General features: G+C 46.1%; 1 protein-coding gene across 1 annotated transcript in view; it reads right to left on the bottom strand.

Annotated features, from left to right (window-relative positions):
- The window catches only part of ralgapa1 (Ral GTPase activating protein catalytic subunit alpha 1), a gene marked incomplete at its 5' end in the record, with an annotated part of 190,681 nt that overhangs the window by 84,136 nt on the left and 90,566 nt on the right, over window positions 1-15,979 (bottom strand). Inside the window, 6 exons of the mRNA XM_083633920.1 lie at window positions 678-749; window positions 9,309-9,433; window positions 10,343-10,458; window positions 11,049-11,625; window positions 12,169-12,288; window positions 13,555-13,673. Coding sequence (XP_083490046.1) covers window positions 678-749; window positions 9,309-9,433; window positions 10,343-10,458; window positions 11,049-11,625; window positions 12,169-12,288; window positions 13,555-13,673 — 1,129 coding nt within the window. The remainder of the gene's footprint in view (window positions 1-677; window positions 750-9,308; window positions 9,434-10,342; window positions 10,459-11,048; window positions 11,626-12,168; window positions 12,289-13,554; window positions 13,674-15,979) is intronic.

Genomic DNA, 15,979 nt, shown 5'->3' with positions numbered 1-15,979 from the left:
ACGTTACTACAGAGATGTACTACTACTGTAGATGCTCTGTCACCCTCATCAGCTGTGTGCTGAGTCGGTAACATATGGTGCTACTAGCCTAAATATACATGTGATGATCGCAGACATAGTAGCTAAACCTGTCCATGGATTTTTATTTCCCCGCCCCCCAGCAGATATTTTAGTTACAACAAGATTGAGCTAGCAAGGCAGTTTTCTGTTTATGTGTGTGGTATTTATTCAGTTTGGGAAATCACAATCTCTACAAAGTATTAGCTCAAGTTGGCTGGTTAATTCAACAGGGACTAGAAAGTCATTACTAAGGATCAGCCTACTTGCTGGAGTAGTCTAAATTATTATTTCTATTTTTTTTTACAGTGAATTGTCCCACAATCCTAATACATTTTGTTTATATCTTTTATTTGGTTGGTAACTGTTGTATAATGGCAATATTACACCAGAGGGCGTGCTTTACCGTCATGACTTTAGCATCACTGAAGTGAAGCACATCCTCTCCTGTAATATTGTCTCATTGTTCATCGTGGGGGGAAAAGGGCAACTAGTAAATGTCTTGAGGCTTTGAGTTTGTTCCAGAACCTTGAGTGTGATCACAAGCACTACAGAGAGAGGATCAAAGAAAGGATGGTGAAACAGGAATAGTGTACAAACAGGATGACATGTTTTCTCACCACTGCCGTGAGTCCAGGTTCTTCAACTCTCTCAACAACTTCTCATTCTTCCTCAACAGATGGAAGTTACTCCTGCAACACACACACACACACACACACACACACACACACACACACACACACACACACACACACACACACACACACACACACACACACACACACACACACACACACACACACACACACACACAGGTTAGTAATCATTATCAAAACTTATATGGCTAAACCAGCCTTGCTTCTCTCCAGCGTTCTCTGGCTACTACAGGCGTCTCTCCTAATTGGCTGGCTGCCTGTTGTTGTCACAGCTTCCTGGAAAAAACAACTAATGTGGTGAGCGCTAATAAGACAAGATGCAGACCTGACAGAACCTCTGAGCTGACAGAACGTTTGTGGAAAAATGACCAAGCAAGCTCAGGATTCAAAAAGAAAAAGAAAAAGGGAAAAAAGTGACTTTATTGATAGCCGAGTAGAGTGTGGTAATGGCCAATGTTTTAAAATGTGTCTTGTCTAAACATGAGCTAATTCTTGAATATGTCAAGTAGTACACCAATAAAAACTAGCTGTGTAAAAGTGGAAATTATGGTAACCTGGTCTTTTGTATAGAGACAATGTCAAAGTTATTCTCCAAGCAACTCATATTTTAATAAAATAAACTTTTGTATTTGCTTTGCCTGTTATTCCTTTGTTGTCTTTGAATTTAACAACTTCCGGGGTCCTAAAAAGGAAAATGTGCTCACTAACCCCCAGAGTTGCCAAAAAACTCCCATATGCTTAAGCTTGTTTCTACACAAGCATCCAACCCAGGAAAAGGCAGAGCAGACCCGCCGTCGCTTTGAGCGTAAATACATCAAACTGGAGAAAAGGTGGCTTTAAATGATCTATAACTGAAATAACTAAAATAATTCACTCAGTGAGCCTCCTCTCAAACTGTTTTGAGCCCCCCTGGAGAGGCCCACCTCCCACTTGGAATCCTCTGAACTGGGGTGTTATAGTGTTCAGGCTAAAATCAGACTAGAGTAGAATAGGACAGGGCAGACTAGGCTGTAGATTAGCTAGATTCCTTGTGTTCTAGTTAGTTCTGGTTAATAGCTAGATTAGTCAGATTGTCTGAACTGCTGCTCATCTGGCCTGGCCGCTCTGCTGCTGGTTCCAGTGTGCCGCTGCTACCCGGGGCTGGGCGATAAATGTCAATTCATTGGCTATTTTCACCTGATAAGTAAAATACATAACCTGATTGCTAAATTTTACTGTCCCCTGTGACTATTCATGACCATATTGCCTAGCCAGAGTATATTCTATCTGTTCTGCTCTTCTCTTCCCCCCTTCCCCTGCTCCCTCCCCACCTCCTCCCTTTCCCTGCTCTCTCCTCCCCCACATTCCATCCCCCCTTCCTCTCTGTCGCTCTCTATCATATGATTGTTCAATCATGTTGTTATTATTACTACTGTAATTATTGTGCTTGCTAACAAGCAAGGCACAATCTTAAAGTCCGACATACTTATTATTATTCTTTAGAGCTGCAACGATTAATCGATTAATCGATTAGTCGATCGACAGAAAATTAATCGACAACTATTTTGATAATCGATTAATCGTTTTGAGTACAATTTTAAGAGAAAAGGTCTAAATTCTCTGATTCCAGCTTCGTAAATGTGAATATTTTCTGGTTTCTTTACTCCTGTATGACAGTAAACTGATATTATCTTTGAGTTGTGGACAAAACAAGACATTTGAGGGCGTCATCTTGGGCTTTGGGAAACACTGATCGTCATTTGCCACCATTTTCTGTCATTTTATAGACCAAACAACTAATTGATTAATCGAGAAAAGAATCGACAGATTAATCGATTATGAAAATAATCGTTAGTTGCAGCCCTATTATTCTTACTATCTGCCACTTTTTTGTGGCATAATAACTCCCACAATTTTCGCGCCACATAGACATGCCAGACCTCTAAACGTGCGGCTCATTGAGGACAGGTGTGCTATGACTTTGCTAAGGGTTCCTCCAAGCGGTTTGGGCGCTATTCGCGATTAAACGCCTAATTTCTCCCCATTCACTTGAATAGGGTTTCGAAAAATCTTGCATTAAATTAGCTGTACCTCAGAAACCATACGAGGTACAGCTACAAAACGTGGTAGGGAGGTTCACAGAAGGGTCTTTTACTATCCACGAAATAATTGCACCAATTGACCAGATGGTGGCGCTATAACAGCCCTCTTTACCTTTTGGTCCATAACTTTTGAACCCTAGGGTTCTCGATCAAACTTCTTTTTTCCCTGGATTCCTTGGGACCTTCCGCATCTACTCATCTAGGCCACCCCCATTTCCATCAGACTAGATTTTCCGCCATTTTGAATTTTGTCCAAAACTGTTTTTTTTACGATTTCTCCTTGAAACTTTGTCCAATCTTCACCAAACCAAAGCACACATCATGTGATGAGTGTCTTGCACAACACTGTTTTCGTATATAAATACACAACGCACTGTATGCAAATCTAGAAACAGCAGCTCTACATAAGAAAGTTCAGAGGGGCGGGGACCTCACAGAGGTTCTAACTCAATGGAGCTACTGCGCAGAATCTGGTTCACTGATCTGGCAAGATTTCTGCTTCACTCGACCCTGCTGGGCGGAGATAGCCATGCTCAGTCCATCTTATTTATGTCGATGCTATAGACTACATATTTTAGGGGATGAATGAAATAATGAATAAATAAGAAATAAATATAGAGTAATAAGGTAATAAAGTTCTTCCCAAGTTGCTTTGGAGAAACCAATCTCATGAGAGTAAACACAAATAAGCTTCTTTACTCATTTGCATTGAGAGCACCGGTCCTCATCCCCTGGACTGTTTTAGCGCATGAACTCTCTCAAGTTTAGTGATATGAGACTAGATATTATCTTAGATTTTGGATATTGTAATATTGTGATATGGCATAAGTGTCGTTCCAAGGTGCTGGCGCAGTGGTAGCGCTCACAGCAAGAAGGTCCTGGGTTCGATTCCCGCCTGGAATGCTGTGGGCGCTGAGGGTGTGTCCCCATTCCCATGTCCTCAGTGCCTACGGCCCAGGTGGGCTAGCTCGTCAAAAGGGCCTTTCTGTGTCGAGTTTGCATGTGCTCCCTGTGCTCCCCTGGGGTTTCCTCCAGATAGGAACCCCCCACTAAAAACATGCAAGCAATAAATAAATAAATAAATAAATAAATAAATAAATAAATAAATAAATAAATAAATAAATAAATAAATAAATAAATAAATAAATAAATAAATAAATAAATAAATAAATAGGCATTACAGTAATGTGATGTCATTTCCTGAACTTAGCAGACCGTTCTATTATTTGCTTTTACCCACTTAGTCATTATTTCCACATTGATGATTTGAAAGCACCGGTCAGGGAAGGACACCTGTCTTTGCATGTTATTTGGATCACAGCCAGGGTTGAATAAAGGTGCTTGTGACATCTCACATGTGGCTTTGACCAACTGAACATTCAGCCCACTTTGTAGAAAATACCAAGACTTATGATTCTGTCCATTACAGGCCACAGTAAACTGATGTTGTATATAAATGTATAAAGCATTCGCACCCCACACTGACAACAATCATCATTATACTAAAGCTACAGTAAAAAATACATTAACATTAAAACCATAGTTGATCTGTCCACCAGGGACCGGTTAGCGGGCCCGCCCCGCTAGGGCTGTGAATCTTCACTGGCCTCACGATTCGGTTACGATTCAGAGGGCTACGATTCGATTCGAGTACGATTATCGATGCATCTCGGTGCATCTCGATGCATCTTAAATCGATGCATCACTTTTTTCCGCAATACATGATTTATTTTTTCTCACTTTCTTTTTTCTCAGTGTGGCTACTTTTAAAATAAAAGTGAATTTGGAATTGCATTGTATTATGATCCATAATTAAAATAAACAACTGCATGTACTTCCATTATATTTTATTTGATTATAAAAAAATAAAAAAATAAAAATTTGGTTTGAGAAGCTCTGAAAACCGAGTCTCCAGCAGTGAAGATCGGAGTGGACTGATGTCATTCTTTTCACTCTTGGGGGAAGGGAGAGGGAGACTCTTTATGAAGCTGATACTTGGTAATGCCCTCATTCCCTGCTCTCAAAGGCGACCATTTACACCCTGGATCATAGGAAAATGCATAAAGGGACACACACACACGCACATGCACACGCACACACGAGGATGACAGTGAATGAATACGTGGAGAGATAGTGGGGAACAATAACATGAGACAATCTGTACCGCTCTCCCTCTCTCTCCTTTGCTTACCAGTCCCCTCTCTCTACTCTTTTGGTCCCTCCCCTGCCCTTTTTTCAGCCCACTTTCATTTTCTCATCCACTCTTCTCTTCTCCTTTTGCCTACATTTCTCCCTTTGTTTTTGTTTTGTTTTTCAATCTCTCCATTTCTCAGGTCCCTTTCTCCATCTCGCTCTCTTTTCTTAAACTACCCTCTTTTATGCTGACTCCAAATGGGTGAGTTTGATCAATAAAGTACTATACTCATTATCACGCACTCTTACACACTTACACACACACACACACACACACACACACGCGCGCGCGCGCGCGCAGTGTGTTAAGAAGTCTTTTGTGCTGCCTGAATGCAGGTGGTGTAATTCCATGGAGGGCAGTTTTCTATAAAGCATAAAGAGCGATGAGAGTCCATTAGCTGGCCAGACACATTTAAAGAGATACATTGACATTTAGTATTTCAGCCCAGACTCATCGAGAACATGAGACGCTGTGCCATGTGCTGTCTAATTAGCACTAAGTAGTTTTGAAATTTTAGTCTTATTTGCATTCACTGGGCATTTTACATATCTGTCCTACAGCTAGTGGGAGGGGGGATCACTGTCCTCTAGCTAATGGGGGGGGATCACTGTCCTACAGCTAGTGGGGGGTCACTGTCCTACAGCTAGTGGGGGGGGGTCACTGTCCTACAGCTAGTGGGAGGGGGGATCACTGTCCTACAGCTAGTGGGGGGGATCACTGTCCTACAGCTAGTGGGAGGGGGGATCACTGTCCTATAGCTAGTGGGGGGGGGGGGGGTCACTGTCCTACAGCTAGTGGGAGGGGGGTCACTGTCCTACAGCTAATGGGGGGGATCACTGTCCTACAGCTAATGGGGGGGGGGGGGGGGGGGTCACTGTCCTACAGCTAATGGGGGGGATCACTGTCCTACAGCTAGTGGGGGGGGGGGTCACTGTCCTACAGCTAGTGGGAGGGGGGATCACTGTCCTATAGCTAATGGGGGGGATCACTGTCCTACAGCTAGTGGGGGGGGGGGGTCACTGTCCTACAGCTAGTGGGGGGGGAATCACTGTCCTACAGCTAGTGGGGGGGGGGGCAGCCAGTGGGGGGGGGGTCACTGTCCTACAGCTAGTGGGGGGGATCACTGTCCTACAGCTAGTGGGGGGGGATCACTGTCCTACAGCTAGTGGGGGGGGGATCACTGTCCTACAGCTAGTGGGGGGGGGATCCCTGTCCTACAGCTAGTGGGGGGGGGATCACTGTCCTACAGCTAGTGGGGGGGGGGGGGGATCCCTGTCCTACAGCTAGTGGGGGGGGGGGATCACTGTCCTACAGCTAGTGGGGGGGGGGGGTCACTGTCCTACAGCTAGTGGGGGGGGGATCACTGTCCTACAGCTAGTGGGGGGGGGGATCACTGTCCTACAGCTAGTGGGGGGGGGGGGATCCCTGTCCTACAGCTAGTGGGGGGGGATCACTGTCCTACAGCTAGTGGGGGGGGGGATCACTGTCCTACAGCTAGTGGGGGGGGATCTCTGTCCTGCACCTAGTGGGGGGGGGATCACTGTCCTACAGCTAGTGGGAGGGGGGATCACTGTCCTACAGCTAGTGGGGGGGGGGTCACTGTCCTACAGCTAGTGGAGGGGGGGGATCACTGTCCTACAGCTAGTGGGGGGGGAGGATCACTGTCCTACAGCTAGTGGGAGGGGGGGTCACTGTCCTACAGCTAGTGGGGGGGGGGTCACTGTCCTACGGCTAGTGGGGGGGGGGGTCACTGTCCTACAGCTAGTGGGGGGGGGGGTCACTGTCCTACAGCTAGTGGGAGGGTGGGTCACTGTCCTACAGCTAGTGGGAGGGGGGGTCACTGTCCTACAGCTAGTGGGGGGGGGGGGGGTCACTGTCCTACAGCTAGTGGGGGGGGGGGGGGGTCACTGTCCTACAGCTAGTGGGGGGGGGGGGTCACTGTCCTACAGCTAGTGGGGGGGGGGGTCACTGTCCTACAGCTAGTGGGAGGGGGGTCACTGTCCTACAGCTAGTGGGAGGGGGGGTCACTGTCCTACAGCTAGTGGGGGGGGGGGGGGGTCACTGTCCTACAGCTAGTGGGGGGGGGTCACTGTCCTACAGCTAGTGGGAGGGGGGGTCACTGTCCTACAGTCTTATCTGGTTAAATAAAGGTTAAAAAAAAAAAAAAGCTAGTGGGAAGGGGGGTCACTGTCCTACAGCTAGTGGGGGGGGGGGGGTCACTGTCCTACAGCTAGTGGGGGGGGGGGGTCACTGTCCTACAGCTAGTGGGGGGGTAACTGTCATACAGCTAGTGGGGGGGGTAACTGTCATACAGCTAGTGGGGGGGATAACTGTCCTACAGCTAGTGGGGGGGATAACTGTCCTACAGCTAGTGGGGGGGGATAACTGTCCTACAGCTAGTGGGGGGATCACTGTCCTACAGCTAGTAGGAGGGGGGATCACTGTCCTACAGCTAGTGGGGGGGGGGTCACTGTCCTACAGCTAGTGGGGGGGATCACTGTCCTACAGCTAGTGGGAGGGGGGGTCACTGTCCTACAGTCTTATCTGGTTAAATAAAGGTAAAAAAAAAAAAAAAAAAAAAAAAAAAAAAGCTAGTGGGAAGGGGGGTCACTGTCCTACAGCTAGTGGGGGGGGGGGGGTCACTGTCCTACAGCTAGTGGGGGGGGGGGGGGTCACTGTCCTACAGCTAGTGGGGGGGTAACTGTCATACAGCTAGTGGGGGGGGTAACTGTCATACAGCTAGTGGGGGGATCACTGTCCTACAGCTAGTAGGAGGGGGATCACTGTCCTACAGCTAGTGGGGGGGATAACTGTCCTACAGCTAGTGGGGGGATCACTGTCCTACAGCTAGTAGGAGGGGGGATCACTGTCCTACAGCTAGTGGGGGGGGGGTTACTGTCCTACAGCTAGTGGGGGGGGGTCACTGTCCTACAGCTAGTGGGAGGGGGGGTCACTGTCCTACAGTCTTATCTGGTTAAATAAAGGTTAAAAAAAAAAAAAAAAAAAAAAAAAAAAAAAAAGCTAGTGGAAAGGGGGGTCACTGTCCTACAGCTAGTGGGGGGGGGGGTCACTGTCCTACAGCTAGTGGGGGGGGGGGTCACTGTCCTACAGCTAGTGGGGGGGTAACTGTCATACAGCTAGTGGGGGGGGTAACTGTCATACAGCTAGTGGGGGGGATAACTGTCCTACAGCTAGTGGGGGGGATAACTGTCCTACAGCTAGTGGGGGGGATAACTGTCCTACAGCTAGTGGGGGGGGGGGGTCACTGTCCTACAGCTAGTGGGGGGGTAACTGTCATACAGCTAGTGGGGGGGGGGTAACTGTCATACAGCTAGTGGGGGGGATAACTGTCCTACAGCTAGTGGGGGGGATAACTGTCCTACAGCTAGTGGGGGGGGATAACTGTCCTACAGCTAGTGGGGGGATCACTGTCCTACAGCTAGTAGGAGGGGGGATCACTGTCCTACAGCTAGTGGGGGGGGGGGGGTCACTGTCCTACAGCTAGTGGGGGGGATCACTGTCCTACAGCTAGTGGGGGGGGGGGTAACTGTCCTACAGCTAGTGGGGGGATCACTGTCCTACAGCTAGTGGGAGGGGGGATCACTGTCCTACAGCTAGTGGGGGGGATCACTGTCCTACAGCTAGTGGGAGGGGGGATCACTGTCCTACAGCTAGTGGGAGGGGGGATCACTGTCTTACAGCTAGTGGGAGGGGGGATCACTGTCCTACAGCTAGTGGGGGGGGGGGGTCAATGTCCTACAGCTAGTGGGGGGGGGGGGGGGTCAATGTCCTACAGCTAGTGGGAGGGGATCACTGTTTGTTTGAAAGTAATTTTGTGGTTATAGCCAAAGTGTCTGCTGTAAGCCGTTTCGTTTCACTTCCTGATCAGCCCGGCCCGCACACAGACTATAATCATCAAGACAGCACTTCGGCGAGTGCTGTTCACTCGGCGTTGGTCTCATCTACTATTAGAGGTAAGATGTGAGTCATCAATATTAAATTTGGACTGTTTCATAACAATCGAAAATCTTGCTCGTAGTTTCTTTAAATAAAGTTTTGCCAAGATAAATTGAAGGGTTGAAGGATAAATTGAAGACAAAAATAAATGTCACAATTCAAATAAATGTAAAAATAATAATAATCTAGACCTGTAAGTCTGAGTGACTGGACTGAGAAAACAAAAAAAATGAAGACCTATGAAACAGCGTCCCTTTCAGGAATCAAACCCAGGACCTTCTAGCTGTGAGGCGACAGCGCCACTGAGCCACCACATTGAAGACATTTGAAGAATTTCTCAGGAAAGCTCTGTCTTCTTCTCACCTCTTGTCCCAGGAGTTCAGTCCCAGGATGTTGATCAGCAGCCTGCAGTAGTAGAAGGCTGACTGTGGAGTCTGGGTCTCTGGTTCAGTTTGCTGCACTGCTCTCATGTTCAAGCCTTCACCTCTCTGAAACATTTCACCATTTTAAATTGGGGGGGGGAGGGGACAACAGCATGGCAAGTACATGTAGGAAGTACTAACAGAGTCAATGAAAGTTAACTTTCTCCATGGCGTGTGTGCAGCATGGACTTCAAAGGAATTTTGTGAGAATATATATTTTTTTGTGATATCCATAATTCTAAATAACTCTGTTACAAACTGCTACCACTGCTGCGTTATTATGGATCCCACTGCCATTGGGGGCAGAACACACCCTGCGCCCACCTACACAGCATTCAAGCACCGGGATTGGCCTGGAGCGAGCCAAAACGCCCAATCACATTTTTGACAGCTCAGGCTCACACATAGCACAAATCTCCCACATACTCTGCATCCACGCGTCATAGCCATTTCGTTAACCAACTAAATTAATCTTGATAGCTGACATTGAAATAAATTATGGTCATGTACGTTCCTTAATGTAACATACAAATGCTAACATGGCTTCATTGGATCAATATCGTTTGACCGTAGCCCACCTGAAGGCACCTTTCCTTTGTTCAATAATGCAAACAAACCTTGTGAGTTCCTAAACCATGCAACCAATAATACACTAATGTTAACGCGAGTTATAAATATATTGTAGTAGAAACTTCATTGTTTCTCTGTCGCATAGATCGGATTTGTGCAGTGATCCCCATACTCCTGTAATCAAACATGCGTGGAATTAATTTGCAATGTCTTATTTTGTAATGTTATATTCTTCAAAAGGTGGGTTATCATTCATTCATTGCATCAATGCTATGCTTTTCTCTTGCAGTTTTTGAAGCAAAATGTTATAGTCGGGTAAAGGGGTACTTGGATTCAGAAAAAGAGGGTACTGAAGCCAAAATGGTTTGAGACCCACTGGTCTATATGGATCTGGATTCTACGTACATGAAGGACAAACTCTCGCTCGGCGGCGCTCTGCTTCAGGATGGCGTTGATCACATCGTTCTCCTGCTTCTCCGAGACACACGCAGGGGGCGGGGCTGGGATGTTGAGCGGCATACCTGGAGGACCATTTTCAATTAAAAAATGTCATACTTTTTCACAGACCTTGATTTGTTGTGAAGGTATTCAATATGATTTACGCAAATAGACATCTTGCCCATGCTAACGAGGTCATATGATATCACTGTATAAATGAAGATTGTTCTTCACAGTGACAAATATTAGAATATGTGAGATGATTGGTAGGGTTCCTACACAGTTTCCATTTTAAAATTTCATATTTTTCCAGGGCAGACCCTATGTTCTAACCTGACGCTGCCAGATGGGGGCGGTATTGTTTTCACAACAAGTTGTGAACACAATACCGCCCCCATCTGGCAGCGTCAAGTTATCTATGTTCTTGACTGGATGTGTAATAAGACCATCCCTCTTTCTGAACATTATTCTTCAACAAAAGCTGTGGACTCAAGTAGCTCTACATTACAACAACATAAAATCTACAATTAGTGTGTATCTGACCTGTCACTGAACCACAACGTTTCCAGACATTTCTTCAAATTCCCAAACTACTCAAGACCTGGAAATGACCACATAAACTTATTCTACTTTTCCAGACCTGCTTAGGAACCCCTGAGGTGTGTTTAAATACCTGCTCTCTGTAGACACTCTGGACTAGAGTAGCCCAGGTACTGCAGCATCTCGTCTAGCGTGTCATCTCCTTCCCTCAGTGAATCCCAGGCGGGTACCGCCTCCCGACACACACGCTTAGCCAACGGGGGTGCGAGGAGCAGCTCTGAGCCCGCCTCCCCATGCTCCCCCTCCTCCTCCTCCTCCTCTGCCGCTCTCGCCTCCTTCCCCTCCTCCCCGCGTTCTTCCTCTGCGCCTCCCTTCTCCTCCTCGTCCTCCTCAGCCTGCATCACCACCTCCTCCCTCTCGTAATCCATCCCTCTCCCCCACTCCTCGGCCTCCCTCTCCTCCTCCTCCTCCTCTTCTCTCTTTGCTCCCTCCTTTCTGGGAGGACCTCCTGGTGGGGTGTGCAGGTGGAGGTTGGGCGTGTGCTGCGTGTGTGCTGGGCTGGGCGGGGGGCACAGTGGGGGCCCATACAGGACAGCCGAGTCCCACGAGTGTTTTCCGGCCACGTCCCGGACGATGACTCGAACGCACGCGGGAGCTGAGGACAGACCAGCTGTCATGCCGCCTCCCGGAACGCCGGACTCTGACCGGATCTGAGAGAGTGATCAAGTCAATTGGTAATAAACAAAATATTAGCGACATCTTTGTGATATTGAGTTGCACATCCCAACTGTCTCAAAGCTTAAAAATCCTTCTCCAACTCATCTGCTTCTTTTCATGTCCTCCTATGTATAGATTTAATAAGGGAAATCAATAAGGGGCAATGGCTTTCCTGGATTCAGCTCATCAGTGTAGTACATGAAAAGTAAGCATCCCTAATATTTTGTACATTCAGTGTACTTTGACTTTGGGGCTGTACTCGAATATTCGGACATTCAAATATTTTTTCATAATGCTGACATTCAAATAAAATAGCATTTGATTATTTATTCGCACGCATGCACACGCACACGCACACGCACGCACGCACGCACACACACACACACAGGTTAGGAATCATTATATACTGTATATATATATATATATATATATAGCAGCTTTTCTCTAGCTAATGACATTTCAAGGCTTACATAAGGTAGGGTCAAATGACTTCAGAAAAATACTGACAAATCAGAAGAAGTCAGAATTCAGTTGACCTGTAGCACTGAGAGCAGTGTGGAGCCGTTCAGAGACAGGAACTGCAGGTTTGGAGAGTGGAAGAGCTCAGGTCCCAGGTCCAAGCTCTCACAGTACGGGTTATCCTGGTTCTCACAAACCTAGAAAGCACACCAAACACTTGTAGGTACATCTATGTGAAGGTATCAAATGGCAGTACCCCCTTCACTTACATGGGCATTGTACATTGTCACACTGGCAAAAACTAAGAGGTAAATTTAGAGGAATGTATACAGTAGCCCAATACAAGTGAGTAAAGAGGGTTTGCAAACTACATGTAGATTTTTCTGTTTGGGGAATTTTATAATTTTATATAAATGCCTAAAAGACCCCATTCACTCAAAAATGTGTTTCTCTTCTTGTTCGTTCAGTTTGTTTGAGCTTCACTGTGCAGCATGATGATGTCTGTATCCACAGGCAAGAAAGTGGAAAGTTTCTCTGAACTCATTGGAAATCTGATTTTAAGGGGGTGGGCCTACAAGCATGATTTGTGACATCACAAATATTGGGAGCCAATCCCTGTCCAGTATTCAGTAGTTAAACTTTAAAGATCAACAATATTTGCATATACACATTCTGCAATTTTTAATGAGGGAGGAGGAGGGGAAGTCATTCTAAGGATTTTAACACAAGATAATGTTTTGTGTGTGTTCGGCCCTCTCATTATGTGTGGTAGATATTATTTCTCTATCTCTTTAATATCTTGTCTCTGTTGGCTGTCATTGAGAGAATGTGTGTTATGTGTGTTAGTGAAGAGAGTGACATCACACAGGAGTGTATTTCAGTGACCCTGGAAGCAGCGTTCACTCTCTTGTCATATGGGCAAGCAGGAGAGGAAGTTGGGGCAGCATCTTCCGCGCTCCCCTTTTTCCTTTGGTTGGATAATGTTACTTTTGAGTTTTCATCTTAAGTCTTTTGTCTCGCGTCCACTTGAACGGGATAGTGCACCAGCACTGGACACTATCCACCCCACCAGCGTGAGCTGTCTGAGTGAAGCTAAAGCAACACCTGGGCCAGAGCACACCAGCTAGCCAGGTAGGCTAACCACCTCTTGTTCCATCTAATGACAGCCTTCTTACCTATCTTTCTTCTATCATCATTCATTTTCTCATGTTACGAAACCATTATGCCAGTTTAACCCATAGGCACAGAAGATACGAGCATGAATGTGGTTATTGAGATAACTGGGCAGCCGGAACGTAACGGTGTGGAAAAACCATATCAGACACAAATTATTAGTGAAATGATTAGTCAGAGTATTTACAGTATATACATCTAAAACATGACTTTAGGGCACAAGCAAGCAGTCACCATCATATAGATGATACAGTAGCAATATCATCACCACACACATACACACACTGTACCTGGCCAGTTAGCATAGCAGGGCCCCCAGACATGGGATAATGTCCTAGGTGGTTGACTAGGTGGGTGATGACCGTTCTGGCTGCAATGGAAACTAGGCCCTGTTGGATACGAGTGCGAACTGGAAGGAGAGAAGTGAAAGCACAGTTAGGCATCTACTTGGATATGGCTATGCACTGGAAAATGAGGAAAAATACAGGTAGATACTGTATGTGGATGCACTGTATGTGGATGGACTGTTTGTCCATTGCAAAATGTTCAAGATGCATTATTCATGCATTAGTCTTCAGTTCAAAGCACTCTATGAAAGCGATATTTTATATCACAATAGTTTAGTGGGACAATATCTCAATATAAAACTTTGGATATCGCCCAAAGCCTAGAATGTATGAAAATTCATATTACAGAAAATAAGCAAAGTCTAGAATAGAAAGTACTGTATGAACACGTCACATTCTGAGCTAAATGGTGAAACTGGCAAAAATGTGCTGAACATCAGATGTTACAGAGACTTGAGATTTAGGTTGCAGGTTACAACAAAACTTCAGGAATTGCTCGAAAAGTAGGGACACCGACACACCCACCCTATAGCGTGTGTACATTGCTTGCCCCACGCTGAGAAGAAGCCAATGCCATCACATACACTGTGCTGCCAGCAGATCCTGACTGATCAACATCATTACACACACACTGTGACACACACTGACACACACACACACACACACAGCTCCTTATTGATAGGGCGGCTGTGTGTAGAGTACAGATATGTATTGAGCAGACATTCTCAACGACTAGCTAAACCTCAGGAGATCTCAGGAGGAGGAGGAGAGGAGAAGAAAAGAGAAGAACAGAACAGAAGAGGGACACGGGGAAAAGAACAAAGAAGAGAGGAGAAGAAAGAGAAGAGCTGAAGAGAGGGGAGAGGAGAGGAGAGGAGAGCATGGTGTATCAGGGTGCTCCAGTCATTAGGCTAGTCAATGTGTCCTGGTGGACCACAACAGGGGACAATACACACTCTCTCACACACACACACACACACACACACGCACACGCACGCACACACACACATACACGCACGCACGCACGCACACACACACACACACAATGGGGCCCTATCAAAGTCAATATCAAAGGACACATGTGCAGCAACGTGTGTGTGTGCCTGTGTGATTAAAGAAAGGAAATCTCTACACAACTGTGTATGTCAGGTGCGTCGGAGAAACAGGATCAGTTGAAAATGAAGGCTCCCGCACACTGACTAACACTTAACAAAGGCTTTTATTAAATAAATGCAACGTTTCGGTCGTTTGCCTGTGTGATTAACATAATACATTTTGTCACGCGTGCACACGCACGCGCACTATGACGTGCGCAAACTACATCACGCGTGACAACAAGATGCGTACTGTAGCTACTTGATATGATATATGATATGATATTTTCATTTATATTGCACCCCTCGGCCAACTTTTACATTGGTCCGGGGCGCAGCCCGGGAAAAGAAAAAAATAAAATAAATAAATAGACAGGACAATGGAGACAGGGAACCAGGCAGACGGACAGACAGAGAACATAAGTACACCTCAGACACACAACACAACAGCAAAGTAACTTAGTGATCATCTAGAGCGAAAAGGTGGGTTTTAAGCAAAAGGGAGCTTATTCCACAGTGTCGGCGCCATCACTGCAAAAGCCCGGTAACCCCTTGTCACCAGTTTGGCCCGTGGGACATTCAGACTAGGGATGTTCATCAATAATCAAAAATCGATAATTGATCGTTAAGGAATTGATTAGATCATGTGGAATTTGTATCGATTTTTTAATATTTTTTTTAATCAAATCAAATAGGCCTAATGTGCTGAAACTACAGTATAAGAGTGGATTTCAGTTCACTACGTGGTCGCAACCAGGTGAGGGCGCAATGGGACTATGAGACATCTGAACAGAAGACCTCTGGGTGGGGCTATGGGCGTGGTCTCACTGGGCTTGCTGCGTGAGAACTGCAACAGGACTTTGTCAGCACTCATCCAAACGAGGAAATGAAGTGAGCGAAGCGAAGTTTTGTTTGGGACCATTTCGAGTTAAAAGACGACATTGTTCATTGCAGAAAGAACTGTGATGCCGTTTATAAGTACAACACGGCTAGACGCCAATGATTCACCACTTGAACAGCATAGCCTACATCCTGGTTAACGAGGAAGGCGCCTCGTCCTCGGCCGTACCGGCATGCAGAAAAGATCACCCGGCTCGAGATGGATATGCTGCTGTCCAGACATATCAACACCAGATCAATGTGATTGAGCCAGCATACTATGCGCTTCCCTCACGGAGCCCTATTACCAGGCGGATTGAAAAGCGCTTCATAGCGCTTCGCACATAGGCATTTTGTAAAATAAAACATAAAAAAATGATATAAAAAAAAATATT

The sequence above is a fragment of the Poromitra crassiceps genome (assembly GCF_964638095.1).
Source record: "Poromitra crassiceps genome assembly, chromosome: 3".
Classification (NCBI taxonomy): Eukaryota; Metazoa; Chordata; class Actinopteri; order Beryciformes; family Melamphaidae; genus Poromitra; species Poromitra crassiceps.
The sequence above is the reverse complement of the archived record's forward strand: the minus strand, read 5'-3'. Positions and strand labels throughout refer to the sequence as shown.